This window comes from Lacerta agilis, chromosome 8, assembly GCF_009819535.1.
Source record: "Lacerta agilis isolate rLacAgi1 chromosome 8, rLacAgi1.pri, whole genome shotgun sequence".
Classification (NCBI taxonomy): Eukaryota; Metazoa; Chordata; class Lepidosauria; order Squamata; family Lacertidae; genus Lacerta; species Lacerta agilis.
In genome coordinates, this window is record NC_046319.1 from 47,991,373 (window position 1) to 48,016,324 (window position 24,952).

The following is a 24,952-nucleotide window of genomic DNA, read 5'->3' on the forward strand; positions in this document are numbered from 1 at the left end:
ACAAAGTATTTTTGAGGACCCAACCCAATCACATGACAGTTTAATAAGCTCAAGGACAACTTCACGGCATCATTGCAAATGGTTTTCAAATGCATTCTAACTTTTCTTCAGCAGAAAAGCAGTTGACAAATGTTGACAAAGCAAATGCCAAATCACCTTTGGCCTAACTATTAACTAGCCCTGGCAGCAGGTCCAGTGATGGTTCACCTCAAGATGCTCATACAGGGAATTGTTTTGAGTGACTATTACTGCTTACCTCTGTTGTGCAGGTGCCTGTGTGTCAGAGGCAAGCAGTTAACAGTAGCTGAAAACAACTCCCTGCATGAGCACCTTGTGGCAAACTGCAACTGGATCTGCTGCCAGCCACCACTGAACAGTTCCCAAGTGTTAAAATAAAAATACTTGAGTCTTTTCAGATGCTTGGTTACAAGTAATAAACACAGCATTTTAATATAGCAATGAAACAAAAAGTTGGAAAAGGTATCATTATACCAGTTAAGGATTAACAGCAATAATTATTTGTGGTCTGTGGCCAACATGCACAAGCTTTGCAACTTAGGCTAAGAAATACTGCCCCTAAAGCATCAAAGCTTCTCTCAGTAAAATGAAGGTCGCAGAAAGAGTAGATTTTTTTTTAGCTACTTCAAATTTTAAAATGTTGCTATGAAAGAATATAAGATGGTAGGAATGTTAGATGCAACAAGAAAGCCTGTTCATTTTTTAACAATACAATTCCAAATTCATAGGGCCATGCAGGACATGGGTGATCAATTCATGCCATAAGTTTGCTTGAAGTAGGACACTGAATAAACTACTATTAGTCTAATGAAGCACTTTTATATTGATTGTAACAATTCCTTAAAACTGATAAAAGCTACAGATATCCTTTGAACTTGAAACCTGTGGAGCCAGAATATCCTCAGTTCAAATCTCCCTTCAGCCACTAACTCGCAGCAACATAAAGCAAGTCACTTTGCTTGCAAACTCCGCTTACTCTGAAATCCTGGAGCATGCTGTGTTTCCAGAACAGCTTCGGGGGGGGGGGGGAGAGGAGAGACACCTTTCGTGGCTAATTGAGGCTTACTGATCCTAAACTGGGACTACCCACAGGCACACATGTGCCCACAGAGGCCTTCCCAGGTCCCCACAGGGTTCCCACTCCCCCTGCTGAAATTGTATGTGGAAATAGCATCCTATGGTAGCCAGCAGAAAAAAACTTGTGGTATGCTTCTATGTGCTGCCCACAGCAGTTTCTTCAGTTTGCAAATGTAGCCATAAGCCCACAAAAGCTGTTGATCCCTGTGCTCGGCCAATTAATCTTTATTTAAGTAAACCTTTGTGGTGCTTGCATTCTCACTGAGCACTTACCTTACTAGCAGGGTGACAGCACCTGCCACCACAGGTGAGGCCACACTGGTCCCAGAGAGAGAGCGGCATCCACCCTTCATGCCAGAACCTCTTACTCCGGAGCCGTAAGTAACAATGTCAGGCTTGACTCTGCCATAACCTCCAGGCAGTTCCTTGGGAGGAAAACAAAGAACAGGATATTTCTGTTATTTATACCGCTTCTGCCAACTTGGTATCCTCCAGATGCTTTGCACAGCAATCCTTATCAATGCCAGCTGGCACAGCTGCAGTTAAAAATGCTGTTCTTTTATAAACTCAGCATTGGCCATAATTTTTCAGATTCTGAGATGATTGCTGATGCTTCTTGTTGAATGTTACTATACGCCCACCACATACAAACACTGTTGCTGCTATCAGAAAACAGACAAGAAAGGACAACAGCAAGATTTTTTACTAACTTGAAAACTATTATTTGAATATTGCAGGGAAAACTGTCTACTTCCTGAATCAAAAGGTAACTTTGGGGTGCTTTGAGATGTTACTGTAGTATTAATGTGACATATGCATCATTAACAAGATGATTTAATAGAGAAAGGTTTTGCATGTTGAATTTATTTTTATGTTCGATGTTGTCTATGTATACAAACATTTTTATAAACAACTTTGTATATTTGACTTAATACATGAAGATGCAACAACAGTGGGTTTCTAGTTCTTCTGGCACAGAAATTACTATAAATTTATTACTGCTGGTGCAACATCATCATGAGTAAATTTATTCAGTCACAATGCACTGTGTCTCCCAGCGTCCTTGCAATATAAAACTTGCCCATAATAATGATGAACAATTTCCTACTTACGAATAATGGGCCCTAACCATTATCCTATTTTTTTCTGATTTTTTTGTTTTTTATGCGAATTTCCTTATTTAAATTTATAGGTAATACCAAAGACTCGAGTCAAGGAATAAGAGGAGGCAGGGCTGGAAAATTAGCAAAACTAAGTTAAAGCCAATCCAGACTGAGTAAGTTCCCACAGCCTTTCCTGTCTTAACCCTGCACCCAACTGGTAGGTCTTGCATGCTTCCCAAAGCTGCTCATGCTTGAAGATGCTTACCCAAGTGGTCATTCCCCTTGATGAGAACCGAGCAATGTTATCTTCAAAGTCAATGCCGCCTACTCCAATCACATCCATCTGGTCAGCAGGGTTGTTGAGTGTGCTGAAATTAGTATTGAATTGTTATTTATCACAGCCCTACCTCAGCTTTCTACAAGAAGATGAGAGCAAATCTACATAGTTCTGTTCCCCACCCTTTTACTTAATCCTCCCAGGTATTTTATGAGAGAGAGAGACATAAGAGAACAGGCCCTGATCACCTGGTGAGCTTCACAGTTGAGCAGCGATTTCAACCAAGATTTAGAATCAAGGAGTCGGACAAGGCCTTATAAACCATATATTATTTCTTTTATTAGATTTCTTACCTACCCTTTCCTAAAAGGTGCTAGATCAGTTGCAACAATAAAATATACAATCATAAAATGTTTGTTAAGCCACTTTGTTAAACCTTACCTGCCTTGCTAAGTACCTGTCATCAGAATGAGCTCTGTTGCCATAGAACTAAAACCATCTTTTTACATTTTTTTCTGAAGGGAAAAATTATTATTTTATCTGTGGATGTTACTTTGAAAGAACACATCATTGGCACTTACCCATATAAAGGGCCATCATTTCCAATAGCAGAGACCATGATCACATTGTTGGCTGTCAGCTCCCATACCTGGAAAATTAAGAAACTCAGATTGCTGAAACATACCAACAAGTGATGATGATGATATATCATAATTACAACCCAGAATTACAAACAAATAACCCTTCCCTGAGAGTCTCAGAAACCAATCAGTAACATACTACTCTAGGTGATACCTGCTTGTATCTCTCAGGAGATGCTAACAATGAAAACAAAGCAAAACCTAGTTAGATTCCCCCCGCCCCACAGAGAGAGAGGCCCATTTTGTGACCTAAAATTCAAAATAACTACACAAATCAATACAGAGTTGGAATTAGTGGACTCAATAAATGGATACCAGATTGCTATAAGAGAGTATTTTAAATAACCACATCCTTAAATTTAAATCTTTCCAAAATCTCACTACTGTAACACAAGCTGCCTGGAGGAAATGTGAAATAAATTCCTGCTGTTCCAATTCCACATTGAGGCCCACATATAAATTTATTAGTGCTAACTCAAGCAGCCTTTAAGCCACAGTTCTCTCTGACATAATCAACTTCTGCTTAGGCCGTACCACTGAAGGTGGGTAACTCTTCCAAAAAAAAACTCGTATTTCCACACAGAAAAATGGATGAGAGAAACTTCTCTGTGACATGACAGTTTCCACTGCAGATAGATCTGTTGGTTGGAGAAGGAGCATTTGATCATGTGAACACGGACCTATTTTGAATATTCCTTAGAGGAAAGCATGGCTGCAAAGATAATAGTGCACATCCTAAGACCCCATGGGATGCTCCTGTCATTTTTTTTTCTTTTCTGAGCAGCCTCCTGAGCCTACCTCCAACCCAAAATCTGTTTCAGGGGCTTGGGTGAACCTCTAGGGCAGCAAAGGAGGGGGGAGTCTTTTTATGTGAATAGCAGGAGCCCTTGCATTTGCAGAAGGGCTACTTGGGATTATTCTGCAATGCTTGTAACAGTAATACTTTTAAAGATACACAGGCGCTACAAAATTAACCCGAATGCTTCAAAGGCACAAGATAAATTTACAAAAGCCACAAACGGATGCTACCAAGGCCTTTCCTCCACTTCACACACACAGTACCTTGTCGACAAAGGGATGATCCATGAAGTCGGGACCTCCAATGCTAAGGTTTAATACATCTATCTTCTTCAAGATCGCATAGTTAAAGGCATCCAGAAACCAAGATGTGTACGAGACCTATTTAGGAGGGAAACTCGTTTTAAACACCAAGCACTGTAACAAACGAAAACATTTTTAACAACAGAGTCCTCCCCCCCCCCAACCACTTCACAAGCCAAAAAAGCTCACATATCTCTTAGCATTTTCAATTATTACTTTATAAAGCCACAATTTTGCTTTTAAAACACAACTGGAGTTACAATTTCATAATAAAAACTAAGTCTTATTTGAGAATTGCTGTAGGTGATTTCAAAATATGTTAATCTGAATGTTCCAGATTGAAAGCCCTCAATGAAAGCCCCAAACTGAACAGCATGCATAATGAAGCATCTTCTCCTGTACAACTTGCATCGATGTTATCTGAGGCAGCATACCTGGTTGTTAGTGAAGACTCTAAATATGTGCAGTTCTGAGTCTGGAGCAAATCCCTGGCATTCTCTCATGCTAGCTATCACACCCGCTACAAAAGTCCCATGACCCAGACCTGTTGAACATAAATAATGCTTTAAAATAAAGTTCAAAATGTTACATCGCTTTTACAGATATTTCAGCTGCATTTCCTCAGCGATTCCTTTTTAACATAGCCTCTCCTTCTTTAAAAGACTGGGCAAATTCATGGAGGATAAAGCTATCAATGGTTACTAGACAGGCTGGGTATGTTCTACCTCGCTGTCAGGAGACAGTATGCCCCTGAATACGTTGCTGACAATCACAAGTGAGTGCTGTTGCACTCAGGTCCTATTAGCAGGCTTCCCATAAGCAACAGGTTGGCCTTATGGAGAACAGGGTGTTGGATTAGATGGGGCTTTGGCCTGATCCAGCAGGCTTCTTCTTATGTCCTTTTGCAGACTGTCCTCCCTTAGATTATAAAGTTCCTCAAAGAAGGGATGCTTCTCATGTTGCCCTGTAAAGTACTTCATACACGGATGCCACAATGAATAATAAACCAGCAATGACCAGCTGTACAATTTTAAAATGTGACAAGGAAACCCTTTCTGTATACAATAAGATTAACCCGTCTAGAATATTGTGATCCCAATCCATGGTTTCATACACACTCTGATTCCTGTAATGGGGATGAGTTTGCAGAATACTCCCCAACATGGCTGTGAGCCATTTTATGCACAGGAGCGATATGTACACATTGGAGCATCCACATGTACAAAACAGCCTCTAGATCAAGGTTGCTGATTTAGAAGTGGCGTGTTTAAATGGCACCTCCAAGTAAGCATTTATATTGTGCTCCTAAATGCACTTGGGACTTAATTCAACTGACATTAAGGGAAAGTTGCAGAAGAACTGGCAGAGGACAGAGGTGCATATGCCACATGAAGGGATGTTAAGCTGGAGTAAATTCACATTTTTTACCACGTGCTATATTTGTAATGGTTGGGTTTAAATGTTTCTTGAATTATAATAATGTACTAGATCACATGCCTCCAAGACCCGCTATGATGGCTGGAAAATGACTTAGGCTTTTACAAATAAATGTTTAATAAATGTACAGACACACAGACCTGTCTTCGGAAACCATTTGTACAGAGAAATAAAAGTTACGATGCAGAATCAAATTAAAAACACTAGTACTAATCACATGCTGCACTGAAGGAACCCCAAGAGCCCTAAAGTAGGAGAAACATGTGGTCCGCCATGTTTGTTGGATTACAGCTCCCATGATCCTTGACCACTGGATGCACTGGGTTGCGCTCTTAGGAATTGTAGTCCAACAACAGCTGGAGGAACATAGGTTTCCCCTCCCTCACCTTAAGGAACAGACGTTGAATTCTGGCCTTACCTATATACCACTGTAGCACACAACTGACAATTCATATTGAGTGAAACAAACCCTAGTAATGAAATAATGAAATTCACCATCATCCAAGGTTCTCTCATTAGTCCAGTTTGTTCTCTCTTTTACATTTTTGAAGTGAGGATGCTTCTCGCTAAGTCCAGTGTCAAAGACAGCCACTTTTACACCAGCACCTATTTACACAGAAGCAGATTTATAAAATTACAGATGAGCAAGAGACGTTTCTTTTGTAGTCTAAATAACATATTCCTGAATGCAAATGGATACTAAGAGGTACATAAATCTTACCCAATGCTTAGTAAATTGTTTTCTCTTCCTAACAGCTAGCAAGTCATACAAAGCTGCTACATATTTTCATTGAGCCTAAACAATGTACCGGTACTAAGAACACTTCAGCAGGGCCAAATTTGAAGGGTTTTATTGCTTTACATTGTAAAAATAAAAAATATCCTTTTCCCCACTTGAGTATTAGCATTCTGGAAAAGATTATCAATATTTATGCAGGGAAGCCACTCAAATGTGATGCAATGGAAAATATGATCTTATACACTATTTTGACTTTGCTTTCTGAGGTATGTATTACAGCTTAAATAATTAGCTTTGTCAAAGATTAAAATATTCCCAAAGGAAAAGTCACAAGAACTAGCCTACAGGGACATAGACATACATTAAAAAAAACTTATATCCATTTTCTATTGTCATGATTTCCACAAAGAATGTATTTATTATTTTTAAAACTTCCATATCATCTGCTTTCCAAGGAACTCAAGTTGGCTAATGAGAAATAACACAAAAGATTATGTCACAACTGCAATTTGGGGAGGAAGCTTCAAATCCCTAACCTTGGTCTTCTGAGAGCCGCAGTTCCTAGGGCTCCCTGGAAAGAGATAATGACTACTGGACCAGTTCAAGTCAGTGGTATGAATATGCTACCTTATTAAGGGATACAGATCCTCTGGAAGACTACTTGCAAGGGTATATTTTCTGCACATAGGAATGTACTTGCTAATCATTCCCACAACAAAAGCACCATGTCAGAAAAATGAGCTGCACACTGATGCACTCAAGTGAGCAGCCTTATTGTTTCTGTGATCAAGGGTACAAATTTCCATGAATCTAAGAATACCTGTAAAACCCATTTGCCAGAGAACGTCCGCCTGAAGCGTTTGAGCAACTTGTCGGGGTATGGCTCTCAGCAAACGCCTACTTGAGTGCCTGCCTGTTGCATGCCAAAATCCAGAACCCAACGACAAACTTGCCCTTCTCAGAGGACGAGACGACTGCCATTTCTGTGTCCATCTGGTTTCATTGCAGGGAAATGCTGGATCAGCTAGATATTTGAGAGTTGAAATGTTTTAAAAACTAATCACATTGTCCAAGCAGCAGAATAATAAGGAGATTTAAGTAAATATAATGATCTCTTGCCACTTCACTGGAAGAATGAATGAGCCTACTTACTTTCAGTGTACTTGAGCGAGCGAAATACTTTTCTTTGGGGGGTAACTCGTTTGATATTGGGATGGTCTTCAAGTGTCTGCACTCCATCTCTCTGTTTCTCGTTGATTTGGATCACCTCAAAATCACTGGGGTAGTCACTGGCTGGGTTGTTACGGGGTACAATCTTCCAGTTCTCTATGTCACTGCTTTTCAGAGCTCTTGAAATAAATTTGCTTCTTGCTTGGGCTGAGAAGTAACCATTGAAAGCCACAATATACTCTGCAAAGAGACCACCACACATTAGACAATACATCTGAATCAGAAGTTGCAAGCAAAGCATTTGCAGAGAAAGCTGCGTTATAACCCTTTGTCCCACTTTACAAAAAGCAAACTAAAATATCCCAGCTCACACAACCAAGTACAATACCAAGGCATGACAATAACCAGGATTTACTAATGAGGTTCTCAAAAGGAAGACCCCTGGTTTCAATTTAGCCTGTGGTGACATAGCACAGATCATGGCACGTAACAGAATTTGAGCACAGGGGTTGGGGTTGGGGATATTCACAGAAGAGAGGAGGGCCTGTCCAGACAGCCATCCTTCCGCTGAACTATTGTTTTAATTAAAAAATGGAAGAAAAATATTTTTGGCATTTCCCAGGGACTACAATTAAAACTGGCATAAATGTTAAGTCTCATTACCATGTTCCACTACCGTCGAAGAGAATTCCACTTTCAGTGTAAGACGGGAGCATTCAGAACACAGGTGGCTCTCATGAGAAGAATTCCCTAGTCTGATCCCCAGATGTTGTTTGCCACAGAGAAGGATCGCAGACAGGAACAACCAGGTGTGTGTAAGCCTCATGGTCATAAAAGAATATGGTTTCATCCCCAAAATTCCATGCATCAAGTTACATGTTGTTTTTCCATGAATCAGTTCCCTCTTTTCTTTTTGGTTTCAGAAAACGGTGCCTTTTTAAGTGCTTTTTAAGTGGATAGTCTTAAGGTTTTGTCCAAGAGAAGCAGAAGTCTTGCCTTCATGGTCTTTAGCAGTGAAGCCTAGTAAACAGGCTCATTTCTTTCTGCGTTTTTTCTCCATCTTTGATTAAAGGATCCTGTCACTCAGGATTCAACAGCTGAGTCCTGTACTCCATTTCGGATAGGTGATGTACGGCCAAAGCAGAATTGCCAAGATCTGTTTCGTTGCTGGGTTGGGGTGGTGTTTTTAGCAATACACCCTGCAAAAATAAACATCCAATTACATAAATGAAATATTTTCTAATTTAATATTTTGACAAACCACAAGGTGGTAATAATATAGGATGCAATTTCATGCTAAAGTGAAAAACATATGCCTGGATTTTACATCAGGTGGAAGCTAACTTTATATTCCTCTATACAAAAAATAAAATAAAAATCCAACATAGAAAAAGAAGTATCAGAAGGAAGGATCCTAGTCTAACCTTCTCCATGGCAAGCTAGTTTTCTATATGCAAGCAATCTGCACAGCAGCAGCAGCAAATTTATTGTAGTAGCTATTTAAAATGCACACCAAAATTTTCCAATATATGAACAATAATTAACACAATATATAAATTTTTGATGCAACAGAATAAAACCTCATTTAAACTAAAATTGAACTGAGCACACTTTTAAATCTCTCAGAACCTACACTGGTTCTTTCTGTTTGGAGTTCTCTTGCAGCCCAAACATACAGAACTGTTCTATATATAGACTACATATGGGTAAACATCTTCTAGGAGAAAACAGATAATCTCTTGATCAGAGTAGGTTGTTAAACCAGATAAAATATTTCTCAGGTGGGGGCTCACATGACAGAATGGTTCTCCTTGCACACAAATACATGCAGGCAATGTGTTTGTGCTGAGAACTATATTGTCACGAGAGCCTCCATCTGCAATCTGAAATGGTTTACAACTTTAGTCAGAACAAGGCCACAGGGAGAGCAGGGAGATCTGGCAATTAAGAAGCAGAAGGCAGGGGAAGGATATATTGTGTTTTTTCCTTTCATTTCCTTGTCTCTTGTCTCCTCTTAAGGGCTGCAAAATGCATTATGTTTTTGAGTATATCCACAAGTTATCCTACGACCCCAGCATGCTTTCCAACCACACTGAATTTCTGCTTCCCTTCTTTCTCACTCGTACACTGTCATAGTCACAAACACACCCACAAAAATACCATGCCTGCATGATGTTTATCTCTGAGGAGGAACATCCACTGCTTTCTGCCTCATGCCCTTCAAGAAGGCTGCGTAGGTGTGCTTAGCTGCTTAGACAGCATAGGACATTTACACGGGTTATGGGGGGGGAGGTTGAGTGATTTAGCATTTTAGAACATAACCTTAGCCCTCGTACATCCCACAAAAGGGAAATTTGATCAAAGAAAACATGTAAATGCTGATTGATAGAATTCCACTTCTAACTGCTGTGATAAACCTGTGCTGGACTGTACTACATACTTCAGAAATGCGAGTGAGAGGGAACCTAGTATCATTGAACCCTCTGCTATGCAAAATAAATAAATAATAATAATATATCTACACACTGAAAATTAGGTCAGGGTGAAGACCCCACTAAGAACACAATTTATTACATTTATATGCCGTATTTCATGAAAAGGAAGTGGAACAAACACATGGCTCCCCACCACCATTTTATCCTCATAATGCCTGTGCAACAGACAGCAGGGATAAGAGTTGGCAATGGGCTCAACATTACCATGTGCGTTTTGTGGCCAAGTGAGGGACTGAACTCAGATCTCTCCATTCCTGGTCTGACACTTCAACCACTAAACCGCACTAGCTGACAAGCTAGTTTTCTGTGTTGTCAGGTTTGTTCGTTTATTGAAGATCCTTTCATATTTCCCATCTACCAAAAGCTGTCAGGTCAGGGAAGGCACTACCTTAAGGTACTTTTCCTTAATATGCTAGCTTTCTCTGTGTGGGGCAGAGGGAGAGAAGAAAAACAGGGCTCTTCCATGATCTCTACTGAGAGGCTAGCTGCCTTCCAAACTGTCACTTTGCAGCAGCCATTCCACTTTTGTTGTTGTTGTTCAGTCGTTCAGTCATGTCCGACTCTTCGTGACCCCATGGACCAGAGCATGGCAGGCACCCCTGTCCTCCATTGCCTCCTGCAGTTTGGCCAAACTCATGCCAGTCGCTTCGAGAACACTGTCCAACCATCTCATCCTGTCGTCCCCTTCTCCTTGTGCCCTCCATCTTTCCCAACATCAGGGTCTTTTCTAGGGAGTCTTCTCTTCTCATGAGGTGGCCAAAGTACTGGAGCCTCAACTTCAGGATCTGTCCTTCTAGTGAGCACTCGGGGCTGATTTCTTTACGGATGGATAAGTTTGATCTTTTTGCAGTGCATGGGACTCTCAAGAGTCTCCTCCAGCACCATAATTCAAAAGCATCAATTCTTTGGCGATCAGCCTTCTTTATGGTCCAGCTCTCACTTCCATACATTACTACTGGGAAAACCATAGCTTTAACTATATGGACCTTTGTCGGCAAGGTGATGTCTCTGCTTTTTAAGATGCTGTCTAGGTTTGTCACTGCTTTCCTCCCAAGAAGCAGGCGTCTTTTAATTTCGTGATTGCTGTCACCATCTGCAGTGATCATGGAGTCCAAGAAAGTAAAATCTCTCACTGCCTCCATTTCTTCCCCTTCTATTTGCCAGGAGGTGATGGGACCAGTGGCCATGATCTTAGTTTTTTATGTTGAGCTTCAGACCATATTTTGCAATCTCCTCTTTCACCCTCATTAAAAGGTTATTTAATCCCTCCTCACTTTCTGCCATCAAGGGTGTGTCATCAGCATATCTGAGGTTGTTGATATTTCTAGTCCACTAGAGTAGACTATATAACCTATTTTAATACTAGCTAACAGTTACAAGAACTGTAAAAAAAAACAAAAACCTTAATGTCTGATCATGCTTATTTCTTCCTTCCTCACCATCCCTTTTCACTTGTGCATTGTGTCCCTTTTAAATGGTATGCCTGGGGGCAGAGACTATCTTACTATCTATTTCTGTATGCTGCTTTGGAAGCCTTTACTGATAAGAGTGCGCTACAAAAAAGCTTTAAAACATGTAAACTATAAATAGGGGAAAGTGTTCCACCTGGTTACCCCACCCCACCCTTGTGCAATACAGCTCAGAAGAAGAAGAAGAAGAAGAGTTTGGATTTGATATCCCGCTTTTCACTACCCGAAGGAGTCTCAAAGCGGCTAACATTCTCCTTTCCCTTCCTCCCCCACAACAAACACTCTGTGAGGTGAGTGGGGCTGAGAGACTTCAGAGAAGTGTGACTAGCCCAAGGTCACCCAGCAGCTGCATGTGGAGGAGCAGAGACACGAACCCGGTTCCCCAGATAACGAGTCTACCGCTCTTAACCACTACACCACACTGGCTCAGAGCAAACATCAGTGTTATTTATTATTTATTAATGCATTTATACCCCCGCCTTTGGCCAAAAAGGCTCTTAGGAGTAGCTTACACAAATCAGTGCTAAAACAGACCCTGCCCTCAGGTTCATAATCTCAAAAAGGCATGATACACAAGGAAAAAGGAACAGGAGGGAGGAAGTGAAAGCAAACTGTAAGCTCTTACCATTTATCTGAAGAAGTGTGCATGCACACAAAAGCTCATACCAAGAACAGGACCGACACTAGGGCTTCTTGCGCCCTAGGCGAACCATCTTCTGGCGCCCCCCCCCCCCCCGCCAAAGCCTGCTTTAGTGGGAGGTGGGGGTGGTGGAGAGGCAAGCAGCAGTTTCTCCGCTGTAGCGGAGAAGCTGCTGCTCGCCCATCCCGCCGCAGCCAACCGTGGGGGCGGGGGGAGGCCGCCGGCGGGGCCTGCGGCTCCCCCCGCTCGCTGCGCTTGAAGACGGGGCTGGGCGGCCAGCTCACAGCCCGCCCGGGAGCAGCATGGGCGGCAGCAGCTGTGATGCCGGTGCGCGAGCACCCGCCCGCCCACCCGCCCGTGGGGGCAGGTTGGGGAGGGGCACCCAGTATGCCGGCCGGCTCGCGGGGGCCGGCGCCCTGGCACGCCGCGCCACCAGCCCCAATGGACGAGACAGGGCTGGATAGCCCATCCCACCCAAGCCTGGCCAGCGCCCCCTCCATTTTGGCGCCCTAGGCAATTGTCTAGTTCGCCTAAATGGACACGCTGGCCCTGACCAAGAACAAACTTAGTTGGTCTCTAAGGTGCTACTGGAAGGAATTATATATATATATATATATATATATATATATATATATATATATATATAATTCCTTCCAGTAGCACCTTAGAGAGCAACTAAGTTTGTTCTTATATATATATATATATATATATATATATATATATATATATATATATATATATATATATATTGTTTAGTTCTAATTACAGTTCTATAGCTCTGTGTATGCAGATTCTAGCTGTCTAGGTGAGACGCAACTCCTCACCGCGGAAAGTGGTAGCTTCATCCATCTTGCCCTTGATAAAGAGCAATCTTTCCCCAGGCGCACAGGCTCTCCCACCACCATTACAGATCCAGGAGCAGAGGCGGTGACAATGTCCAGGCTGAGGAGGCAGGGCAACTGGCTCACACACGCCTCTGCAGTTATCACTGGGCAGAAGAAAGGACAGCAACAGCCTCCACCTGCCTTGGACTCTGGCTTTGGGCCCTTGTACTGATGGCACCAAGCCAATGCGCAGCGAGGACAGGCCCCCACCAGGTCACCTCGGCCCACTCACTCACTTTCTCTCAGCCTCACCTACCTCACAAGGTTGCTGTGAGGGTGAAGGGGGGGGGAACCATGTACGCCACCTGGGAGGAAAGGTGAGATGTGAATATAATCGTCTCCTGTCTGCTCTGTCTGCTCTCTGTGGGCTCAGACACCCCTCGAGACGTCCAAACCCCACACGAGAGCCCCCGAGGTGGGCGCCTCTGTCGATGTTGGGTTGCCCGATACCTTTTCGAATCAAGTCGTCGCACCGAAACGTGCCTTCACCCGATTTTGGGGGTGACAGGTCCGAACGCTCTTTTAAAAAATAACACCACCACCATAATAATAATAATAATAATAATAATACTTCTTGGCTTCTGCGAATTCCCAGGCCTCTCAGCGCTAGGAAGTCAATGAGGACGAGGGAGCGGGATCCGCTAAGGAACTGTGCCCGGTGCTGCCCCCCAAAATCCACCCCCCTGAAACCAGCGGCGGTCCAGGCTCCGGCTGCTTCCTTCCCCCTGCTCAGTGAGAGGGAGGCCCAGGAGGCGGCCACAGAACGGGGCCTGAGGCGGAGACGCCGCGGCTGCTCCCCCTTCCTCCCCACCTGCGGGCCCGAAGCCCCCCTCCAGCAGCTCCGTCGCCCGCTTCGACCTACCGGCCACCGAAGCTTCCGCAGGGCGCCCCGGGGCGTAGCGGCCTCCCCTGCCAGCCGGGTCCGGAGCTCCGGGTGAGGCGAGCGCGGCTCCCGTCCTGCAGCCCCCCGCTAACCCCACACCAAGCAGCTGGCCTGGGCTGCGGAGGAGAAGCCGCCTTCCATGAACGCGAGCCTGGCGCACGCTGGGACCTGTAGTCTCCGCCGGCCCTCGCTTCGGAGGGCGGGCGGGCGCAATGGACTACATTTCCCAAGAGCCTCTGGGGCTCTAGCGGGCTCGTTTGCGGGTCCAACGGACGGAGGCCTCGTTGGTCCCGTCAAATAAATCGAAATTGCCCTCTCGGAAGACGTAAACAGGAGTCCTTTACTCTGACGGCGCCACAAGAAATCTGCGCCTTAAGTGCGTGCTGGGATAGGTAACCTTGCAGGGAGACTCACGGAGCCCTTGCACTTTTAAATGCACAAATGGCTAGGCATTATTTGGAAGTTCCGCAAAGCTAAGGGCACGTGCGATGTAATCTTGTGCCCACATAGTTAGGGAGTAAGCCCCGTTGACGACGGTGGGGCTTTCAAGTAAAATAACGTGGGGATATTCGCGATTTTTAAATTATTTATGCTAATTGTTTTAATTTACTTAGGCTCATTTATTTATTTAATACAATCATGCGTTTAACGACATGCTTTGTTTGACCCAGAGTGAACAGTGCTCCCTTTTCCATTGTTCAGTTTAATCAGCATTATTGTGCTTGTAAGGAATGTAGCAAAAATATTGCTGCCCAAGAAAAAGGGGGAAAAGACAGCTGGCAGCTGAAGACATAGGAACTGCACTGAATCAGACCATTGGTCCATCTAGCTCAGAACTGTGACATTGACAAACAGCCTCTCCAGGATTTCAGGCAGGGTTCTCTCCCACCCTCCCTGGAAGTGACAGGGATTGATACTCAGACCTTCTGCATGAAAAGCAGTTGTTCTACTACTACACTATTGCCCTCATCAATTAAAGTTTTGCTTAATTAACTCAGCACTTACTTCTTCATCCTAGAATCCTGTGTAAGCCAGTATCTGCAGAACTTGGGAAGGGTCTATTCAGCCAGCAATCTCCATCTTAGAATTTGGTCTATAACCTGATCTCATAGCTACAGCATCAGTTTAACTTTCTAGTTCCTTGTTTTCCCTCTGCTGCCCAAGCTGCTTCATGTCACATATTGCCTGATGAGGAGAACTTGAAAGTTTGTCACATTTTTATAACATTTTGTTTGTTCTGAATAAAGGTTTTACCTATCTGTCTATCCATCTTTTAAATATCACAAACATATTTTCCCACCCACTGAATGAAGAAAGGCACCTAAATATATTTGCGGAATTCAATATAATTGAAACATAGTATAATTCAATATTTTGAGTTTATAGAGCATCATTTCATGGACAAACAATATACTGCACTATTATTTCTAGCTGGGGAGACCAGTCTTCTTTGGATACAGAAAAGCAGATGTCTTCATCAGTGCTCATAGCTTCAAACTCAGAGCACTACAAAGCATACTGGCAGGAGACCACACAGATAGGCTACTGAAGCAAGTCACTAAAAATCACGTTATCTAGAAAGCAGCATTTGTTTCCAACTCAGAAAATTGCTTCAGGTGTTCCCGACAAAGCTTCCAGGGAAGAAGTCAAGAATACTGTACTCCACTTGAAGAGCAGTACCCAGTTGTGGTATAGAAAAAGCATTTGTCTGCCTGGTACCCTCCAGATGCTTTGGACTACAGCTCCCATCAGTCCTAGTCAGCACAGCTGTTGCAGTCCAAACCACTTGGAGGGCACCAGGCTTGCACAGACGAGATCTTATGCACCGCATGACCTCTCTCTGCTGCCAGCTCTTAATGGGGGTTCAGTACCCAAGCATCCTATTCAACTTCTTTAGCATTCAGGGGGCCCTAGCATTGCCCACTCTTGTCCAAATCAGAAAGACTCTGGCAAGAATCACCCAGTACTATAGAAATCAGGACCCCACAGACATCATACAAAATATCAGCTTCCTAACAACAGGTTTCCTTTTCACTGCCTGCCTAACATTCTTGATGGGCCCTTCAACAAGATAGAAGCAAGATGAAGTCTCCTTAAAAAGGTACATTATTATTATTATTATTATTATCATCATCATCGAAGAAAATCCATCCAATGAGTCTGGATTTTTGTGGTAACTGTCCAACTAGTCTGCTGGGTGTTATCTGTTCTCCAGCTGATATTCTTAATGCAGTTTTTTCCTCCCAAAATGGCATTTTTTTCACAATAAGCCCAATCGGCTCACTCCCCTAACCCAGAGCCATTCTGGCACGATCTGTGCAAAATAACCCTGGAAGACAAGAGAGGAAACAGGTTAGAATTAGCACATAAACGCAGTCATTTGACAACAAGCAATAACAAGATTAAAATATACTGTATGCATGAAATAAAACCCAAGAAGATCTAACATGAAGAGTCTCTTTCAGAGAGTGAATCATTCACATCTCCCATTCCTCCTTTCACTTCAGAATATAGGAAGCTGCCTTCTATAGAGCCAGACCATTGGTCCATCTAGCTCAGTATTGTCAACACTGGCTGGCAGTGACTCTTTAGGATCTCTGGCAAACCTTGCCTGGAGATTGAACCTGGAACCTTATGTACCTGATGTTATATATTATTACATCAAACGTGGGCCAAATGGGACCTGGATGACCTAAGTAAGCCTGTGAGCCAGAGGTTCCCCACCCCTCCTGTAAAGCTTTGGACTCTGGACTCTGAAACACTGTCACATGTTCTGTGAGTCTGCCCGTCCTGTTATGCCATCCTTGCATTTGCATCCTTGCCAAGATTGGTGGCCAAGCGTGAGAGGGTCTTCTATGTGGTGGCACCCCATATGTGGAACTCATTTCCCTAAGATGTTCAGCTATCTTCCTCTTCATTTGCATTGCAAACTGAAAACTTTCAAGTGCCCATTGCTGGTTAACATATTGAGTACTACCCTTTGTATTTTTCTTCATTTGCTGCTGCTCTTAGCTTGATGATTTGTTTTAATGGTGGGGCATGTGTTGTTTGTATGCTTGCTTTTAGATTTGCAAACTGTTTTGAGCAACTTCCTTTAAGGAGGCGGTAAAGTCGGGTTTAAATGGTTCCAAAGAAAACATATATATATTGGTTCCAAATGGAAATGGTTCCTATGAGCAGCAATTGATGCACTGTCGCTCAGATTCAGAAGGAAGTAGACTCCACCGTGGGAGCAGGGCCGGGGCGGGAGAGTGCTAGAGCCCTGTCTAGTCATGTTTCATGGGATCAATTCCAATCTGTTACCTCCGAGGATGTGGACAGGCTGCTTGGACGAGTGAAACTGACCACCTGTCTCCTTGATCCTTGCCCATCCTGGCTTATAAAAGCTAGCCGGGAAGGGCTGGGCGATGGGCTCTGCGCGGTGGTGAATGCTTCCCTCTGCGAGGGAATCTTTCCAGACCCGCTGAAAGAGGCGGTCATTAAACCGCTTCTTAAAAAAACATCTCTAGACCCGGCCAATATGGCCAACTATCGCCCAGTCTCAAATCTACCATTCTTGGGCAAGGTGATTGAGCGGGTGGTTGCTGAACAACTCCAAGCACGCCTGGAAGATGCGGACCATTTGGATCCCTTCCAGTCGGGATTCAGGCCTCATCATGGGACTGAAACTGCCTTGGTCGCGCTGGTTGATGATCTCCGGCGGGCTAGGGACAAAGGTGAGAGCTGTTTCCTGGTTCTGCTGGATCTCTCAGCGGCCTTTGACACCATCGACCATAACATCCTTCTGGACCGGCTAGAGGGGTTGGGAGCTGGGGGCACTGTTATACAGTGGTTCCGCTCCTTCCTCCTAGGCCGTGTTCAGAAAGTGGTGGTGGGGGATGAGTGTTCAGACCCCTGGGCTCTCACTTGTGGGGTGCCTCAGGGTTCTGTCCTCTCCCCCATGCTTTTTAATATCTATATGAAGCCGCTGGGAGAGATCATCAGGGGGTTTGGGTTGGGTGTTCATCAATATGCAGATGACACCCAGCTCTACCTCTCTTTTAAATCAGAACCAGTGAAGGCGGTGAAGGTCCTGTGTGAGTGCCTGGAAGCTGTTGGAGGATGGATGGCGGCTAACAGATTGAGGTTGAATCCTGACAAGACAGAAGTACTGTTTTTGGGGGACAGGAGGCGGGCGGGTGTGGGGGACTCCCTGGTCCTGAATGGGGTAACTGTGCCCCTGAAGGTGCGCAGCCTGGGAGTCATTTTGGACTCACAGCTGTCCATGGAAGCGCAGGTTAATTCTGTGTCCAGGGCGGCTGTCTACCAGCTCCATCTGGTACGCAGGCTGAGACCCTACCTGCCCGCAGACTGTCTTGTCAGAGTGGTGCATGCTCTGGTTATCTCCCGCTTGGACTACTGCAATGCGCTCTACGTGGGGCTACCTTTGAAGGTGACCCGGAAACTGCAATTAATCCAGAATGCGGCAGCTAGACTGGTGACTGGGAGTGGCCGCCGGGACCACATAACACCAGTCCTGAGAGATCTGCATTGGCTCCCAGTACGTTTCCGAGCACAATTCAAAGTGTTGGTGTTGACCTTTAAAGCCCTAAACGGCCTCGGTCCTGTATACCTGAAGGAGCGTCTCCACCCCCATCATTCAGCCCGGACACTGAGATCCAGCGCCGAGGGCCTTCTGGCGGTTCCCTCACTGCGAGAGGCAAAACTGCAGGGAACCAGGCAGAGGGCCTTCTCGGTGGTGGCGCCCGCCCTGTGGAACGCCCTCCCGTCAGAAGTCAAGGGAATAAACAACTACCTGACATTCAGAAAACACCTAAAGGCAGCCCTGTTTAGGGAAGTTTTTAATATGTGACTCTGTACTGTATTTTGGTATTTGTTGGAGGCCGCCCAGAGTGGCTGGGGAGACCCGGCCAGATGGGCGGGGTATAAATAATAAATTATTATTATTATTATTATTATTATTATTATTATTATTATGGGCAGGTGTAGGGAACCTTTTGCCCTTCAGGTGTTTCTGAACTACGGCTCTCATCATTCCAGACTATTGGCCACGTTTGCTGGGGGTGATGGGAGTTGCAGTTCAGCAATATCGGGAAGGTCAAAGGTTCTCCGCCCCTGCACTAAGGGAAGAGATGCATTGTCCCACCCACAAGATACTACACAAAGTCCCACAGTCTCCGGGTCCAGAGTCAAGATAACTTCACGAAATAAAAATATGTTTGCCTGCAAACACACAGAATCGTACACAAGCTGCAATGTAAGAAAAGCACTTTGCTTTCTATGCTTCTTTTATTTCTTTTGTTAAGAAAATGAGAATTAAATAAACAAAACTCTATAATAAAATAAAAAGAACACAGCAATAGAATTAAGCAATTGGGTTTCAAGAGCATTAGCTGACAGTCAACACATACAGGAAGCTGTCTTATACTGAATCTAGCTCAGTATTGTCTACACTGAGTGGAAGTTTCAGAGGCAGACAGTCTCTCCCAGCTTTATGTGGAGGCTGGGGATTAAACTTAGGGACCTTGTGAATGCAAGGCAGATGTTTACCACTGAGCTACATCTCTTCCCCAATATCATGTGTGAGCATTTGCTTCAAAAAAAAAAAAAAAACCCATTAAAACCAATCCAGGCTGCATGGTTCAGCCTCCAAGAAAAGTTAAGAGAAAATGTAACACAGAAGCAGCTGAATTAATGATATTACCTGGATTGAATGTAGGGAATATCCTGGAGTCCTTGTGGATAGTCCAAGGGTAGCAATAGCCTGGTGTGCGTATTCATCTGCAGAAGGCACAAACAAGCTCTTTTTGGATAACGTCCGGCTGTATTTTGACATGTTGGTGCAGACGAAAGCTGGAGTTAAGCTCTGAACAAAAATGCCTTGGGGAGCATACTCATAAGAAAGTGATTGGCTGAAATGGTCCAGGTAAGCCTGTTAAGGTTAAGAGCAGACAATCAATATTCTCTGGATTTAACATGGGGAAAAGGTGTGGAGAACAGACATTGGCAGCTTAGACAACCTCTCTTGACCAACGCATGCAAGGTGCAACATAGATGGCTATGGAACAAAGTGTTACCAAATCAACACCCACCCCCAGCTCTGTATGTCTTGCTTACTGGCCAATTGAAACTTAATAATAACTGCTTTGGCATAGCTTTGCACAACCAAGTACCCTCCAGATGATTTGGACTTCAATTCCCGTCAGCTCCACCAAAAGCATCTGAAAGACACCAGGTTGGGGAACGCTGCTATAGCACATTTTGGCTACAGGTTATCTTGGGAGTCAGTCCCATTGAGCTCAAGCAGGGCTTACCATTAAGTATGTATAGCATTGCTCTGTTGGTTCCTTTACAAAATGCACACCAGTGCTTTACCATTCAGCTAACAGAGCAACCTTGTACAGAGTTACAATTTAGTAAGTCCCCTTAAGTTCCTATGTAAGCGTGTATAGGGTTGCAGCCTCAATTTATAAAGCTGCCTTCACTGAAGCAAAGTATAATGCTTAAGCCAATACATTCTAGAAGCAGAAAAGCCGCCATGGCTGCTCCTGAGCCCTTTAAATTTTATCCTGCCTTCCATTCCTATACATCTCTGAGCCAGAGTTGTAGGCATCTAATTCAACCATGCAAGAGCCTTTGCAGCAAGGATGAAGCATCCTTTCCAGGCCAAGGATAGTACATCCTCCATCCGGGCAAGCAAGAGGCATTATCAGACTTCAAGGACATGTTCCAGCTGTTTTAAAACACTTGAAGGGGGTGCAAAGCAAGGCTACTGAGCGATGGTCTGAGAAGAGGCCAGAGACAGAGAGGCCTAGAGAGCTGCATACTTATCCTGGGACCTGAAGTTTCCCACTCCAGCTTCAAAAAATTCCAGTTCTCCAAGTCCTTATCCACAGAAACAGAAAAAAAAAACCATTTCCATAGAGAAAGGATGCATAACTATCGCTTAGAAATAATGATTCTGATAAGATAGGAGGTAAGAAACCTTTCTAGCCTGGCAAGATAGATTGTTATCTCCCGCACCCTTCACAGGCCATGTTTGACAGGTGGGCAGATGCCACAGGAGCATATTGCCTGCATGGGTCTTCAAGTGCCCTGCACTTTGAACATCTGAAGATGCAGTGATCAGCCAATTGCTGGATCTTCAGAAGCCCCACTCACTGCACAGGGCAAGACAGAGCTTTGAAAGGGACTTTGCAGGGACCATGGTGAAGGGCAGGTGGCTATGGCTTGGCTGAAACGGCCTCATAAGCCAAACAGGGAGACCTTGTGGGCCTGATCAGGGCTGCAGGGCTGGAGGTTCCCCACCCATCATAAGAGAACACATATATTTTATATTTTGAAACTCACCTTGGAGGCTGAATATGCCGTCATTTGTGGGGAGGGGTGGTAAGAGGACATAGAAGAAACGTTCACGATAGCGCCTTTCTTTCTCTGAACCATTCCTGGCAACACCATGTGCACCATCATATTAGCTGCTCCAATATTGATGTTGATGAGATCCCAAATTTTATCCTCTGTCAAATTGGCAAAATAATCCCGGTGATCATAGAACACGCCAACGTTATTCACCAAAATGCCAGTCTCTTTGCCTACCAGGGCCTTCTTGATGGCAGGGTACACCTGGCGGCCCCTGCTGAAATCTACCACAACAACTTCCGTTTCGACCTTGTAGGAATCCTCAATATCTTTGGCGAGAGCTTCCAACATCTCCTTGTTCCGGCTAATTAAGACAACATTCACCCCGTGACGTGCCAACTCTTTAGCATAGGACTTCCCAATGCCTGAGGTGCAACCTGGAGCAGATCGAGAGAGCAACGAAGATCATTTTTAGACCCTGAGACTAAATGCATTCACTTAGTCAACCGATAGCTGTAGAGCGTTTACAAAGGGCTTATGCATTTTTATGTCAGTATGGGGTCTTCCTAAAAAAAAAAAATCTCAACAAATTTGCAGGTGTCAGGAATTTTAGTTTTTGAAATATGGCAACCCTAGAGAATCTGCTTGCTCCAACTGACTCTTACCTGTCACAGCAGCCCACCTTCCGTACAGTTTGACTAAATCAGGCCTGCTGACCAGCCGAGGAATGAAATACAACCTGACCAGGGTGTATGTGTTGCTTGCAACAGTGAGGGATGTCTTCATTATGTAGAAGGCTCCAATGAAAGCCAATGTCTCTATGACACAGCTGCAGGCCTGCCCAATCTCCCTGAGCAAGAAGGAAAAGCTGTCCACAGCAGCCATGGTAAGAGAGATGTCTAGAAGGGAAGAAGCAAAAGATGTTTGTAAGGAAGGAAGTGTGTACTTTTCCATTGCTTCATTTAGCCAAATCATTGACTTCATATTCCAATAGGTCATAAGATGCTAAATATAAAAATGACCATTTCATTTTGTTTCAGGAAAACCCAAGAGCATCTGCCACATATATCTATTATTCTCTGATTAACATAACATATCCCAGTAGAACTCAAAGTGGTTGATAACATTCAAAGCACAATGAAACAATAATAAACAACAACAATAATGAATAACCTATCAAAAAACCAACAGCATGGTAACTAATTAAAACAACCAAGTCAAGATGCAATGCAAATATAAATCTGAAGTTTAAAGGAGGATGAGTATTGGAGGAGGGAAGTCACATGGGTGTGTTATTACTATTATTTCGTTTATTTCTTTTCTTTTTTGTACTGTTTTTCTTCTTGGGGATATTATATGTATTTTTTGTCGGTGTGAATAAATGCTGTTTGTTTGTCTGAAAAAAATAAAAATAAAACAACCAAGTCTGCTTAAAATACCAGGGCAACCCCACCAAACTCACAGAGTCAACTGTCCTGAACAAAACTGCCTTCATCTGTCCGGCAGCACAGCAGAATGGGATGGCTACAAAGCTCTCCTTTCAGAAAATGCCATTCCAAAATCAAGTATGGAGGCTCTGGCTCATGTGTTGCTATTTTACTCTTTTCAATGAGATTTCCACAAAGAACTTATTACTCCATTACCATTATCATCTCACTGGTTTTTATTAGGCCAAATTTTATGCAGCCTTCCTCCTTGCAGACTCAGACAATCTGACAACAGCAAATTTGGCAACCACAGTCATTGCCAAACTACAGATAAGATGTCCATCTGGGCACCTTCTGTTACCTGTAATAATAAAATTTTATGCAGCGTTCCTCCTTGCAGACTCAGACAATCTGACAACAGCAAATTCGGCAACCACAGTCATTGCCAAACTACAGATAAGATGTCCATCTGGGCACCTTCTGTTACCTGTGATAATAAGATTCCACCCTTCCATCCTTGGGCCGAAACCCTGGAGTGATACTGCCAGTCAGGGTAGACAATAATGAGCTAGATGGACCAACAGTCTGACTCAGTGTAAGGCAGTTTCCTATGTTTCCTTGTAACCCCTGCAATCCATTTTAAAAGGTGAATGGGTCCCACCTGCCAATCACCTGACAACATGCAGAATAATAAAGTCACGAACCAATGAATAACTAGAATAATGAATTAGTAAGATTGGAAATTATTATAATTATTAACAACAACAACAATCTGCCCACCCACCCCCAATGTTTTAGACTACCATATCAGCCCCAGCCATTATGATGTGACTTGCAGTTCGAAGCATCTGGAGGGTACCAGGTTAAAAAATGTTGTAAAGCCATTTCAGTCTATCCTCTATGCGTTTGTCCCTGACCCTACTGCACCCTTCTTCCATTTTTCTGCAGCCGAAATACTTACCTTACTTAAGAGTAAGCACCACTGACTTCACTTTTACGTAATTCTGAGCAGGCAGAATTAAGAAGATTAAGATTAAGCTTAATCAATTTTTCATAGAACTTGAAATGCCGGGCAATTTTCGTGTATGTGGACTTGCATCATGATCGGATGCATATTTACTCAGAAGTAAGCCTCACTAATGGAGTAACTGAGGGTACAATTTGCACCCTTGGATGAAACAATAAGAAATGTAAAGAGAGAGGTTTCTGCTGTTCCAGAAATGATCTGTCAACTTTAAATTCCTAATAAATCCAAATATCAGTTCTGCTCTTTAGAGCAGAGAACAAAATAACATTATTAAAGATATTGTTGATTCCCAGCCCCTTCTGACCTTTGAGCTTTTGCTTCTGAGTAATACTATAAATGTTTTACCAAAAAAAAACCAACCATTGTCTTTAAAAAGCAAGTAAATCAAATCCATGGCGCCAAACCCATTTTGCCATATTTCATTTACCTGTTCGCTTATGCAGCTTGCGATGTTTCTGCGCGGCTGTCTTGCTTAATGACCTGACTTTAGTTCAGTTGAAACTAAACCTTCCCGTTCTCAGTTCCACCCGACCCTGCGGCTATGAGGAAAATCAGGGGAGCGGATTTTCAAAATCGCTTGGCAAGTAGGCCAATCACCGACCTGACAAGTCGCGATCCAGTTTCCATGTTTTTGTATTGCCATCTTTAGAAGATCAAAAGCCCTTCGTCCGCCCTCACAAGGGAAGGGTCCTGAACGCGCTGTAAAAACAAGCAGCGCAGAAATGCTGTGTCACTTCTGTTCCTTGCATGGACACCTCGCTTGTACATAAAATTAGTAAAAGCCACTATCTGTCCCAAAGCAAATTTTGTCCAGATGAATCTAAGTTTATTATATTAATGTCAACATACATCCCCTTAAAGGACTCAGAGGCATCACGAAAAGACTACAGAAAGTTAAAGTTTAGCATCATAACTAAACTTCTGGGTTCCAGGCGAATGGCTGAGCGGCTTCCATATGCGTGACAATATAATTCCACCAGGAGCTTAAAACTGCAAACAAAGCCAGTCGAAATGCTAGAAAGAGGGGGCTGTGTTCTTCCACCTTCCCCTCACAGCACACGCAATTTCAATCTCCCTTTTAAAGTTGTAAGCGACGGGCTACATTCAAATTAATTTGCATATTATTAAAACCTCAGCCTAAAAGCGTCAGAGGTTGGATTCGATGGCCCCTGTGGCCCCCCTCCAACTTTTTTGATTCCTTCTAG

The 24,952-nt window shown here is 43.7% G+C and overlaps 2 protein-coding genes across 3 annotated transcripts in view; both read right to left on the reverse strand.

The window, feature by feature from the left end:
- The window catches only part of MBTPS1 (membrane bound transcription factor peptidase, site 1), a 30,729-nt gene extending 16,622 nt beyond the window's left edge, over positions 1-14,107 (reverse strand). Inside the window, exons 1-10 of the mRNA XM_033157238.1 lie at positions 13,914-14,107; positions 8,227-8,762; positions 7,546-7,803; positions 7,214-7,417; positions 6,150-6,260; positions 4,652-4,761; positions 4,179-4,295; positions 3,057-3,124; positions 2,464-2,566; positions 1,369-1,520 (exon numbers count right to left, since the gene is read on the reverse strand). Coding sequence (XP_033013129.1) covers positions 1,369-1,520; positions 2,464-2,566; positions 3,057-3,124; positions 4,179-4,295; positions 4,652-4,761; positions 6,150-6,260; positions 7,214-7,417; positions 7,546-7,803; positions 8,227-8,431 — 1,328 coding nt within the window. The 5' untranslated portion in view covers positions 8,432-8,762; positions 13,914-14,107. The remainder of the gene's footprint in view (positions 1-1,368; positions 1,521-2,463; positions 2,567-3,056; positions 3,125-4,178; positions 4,296-4,651; positions 4,762-6,149; positions 6,261-7,213; positions 7,418-7,545; positions 7,804-8,226; positions 8,763-13,913) is intronic.
- A 1,135-nt stretch (positions 14,108-15,242) lies between these two features.
- On the reverse strand, positions 15,243-24,337 carry HSDL1 (hydroxysteroid dehydrogenase like 1). Of its 2 annotated transcripts, none has more exons than XM_033157241.1 (5): positions 24,175-24,337; positions 21,959-22,192; positions 21,285-21,730; positions 19,639-19,715; positions 15,243-16,263 (listed from the first exon to the last, which is right to left on the reverse strand). In XM_033157241.1, the coding sequence occupies exons 2-5, from the start codon at positions 22,176-22,178 to the stop codon at positions 16,215-16,217; spliced, it is 792 nt and encodes a 263-aa protein (XP_033013132.1). In that variant the 5' UTR covers positions 22,179-22,192; positions 24,175-24,337; the 3' UTR covers positions 15,243-16,214. The 2 variants fall into 2 exon arrangements, with proteins under 2 accessions (XP_033013132.1, XP_033013130.1); XM_033157239.1 differs by having other exon boundaries at positions 19,639-19,866; positions 24,175-24,335.
- Between the last annotated feature and the right edge of the window lie 615 nt (positions 24,338-24,952).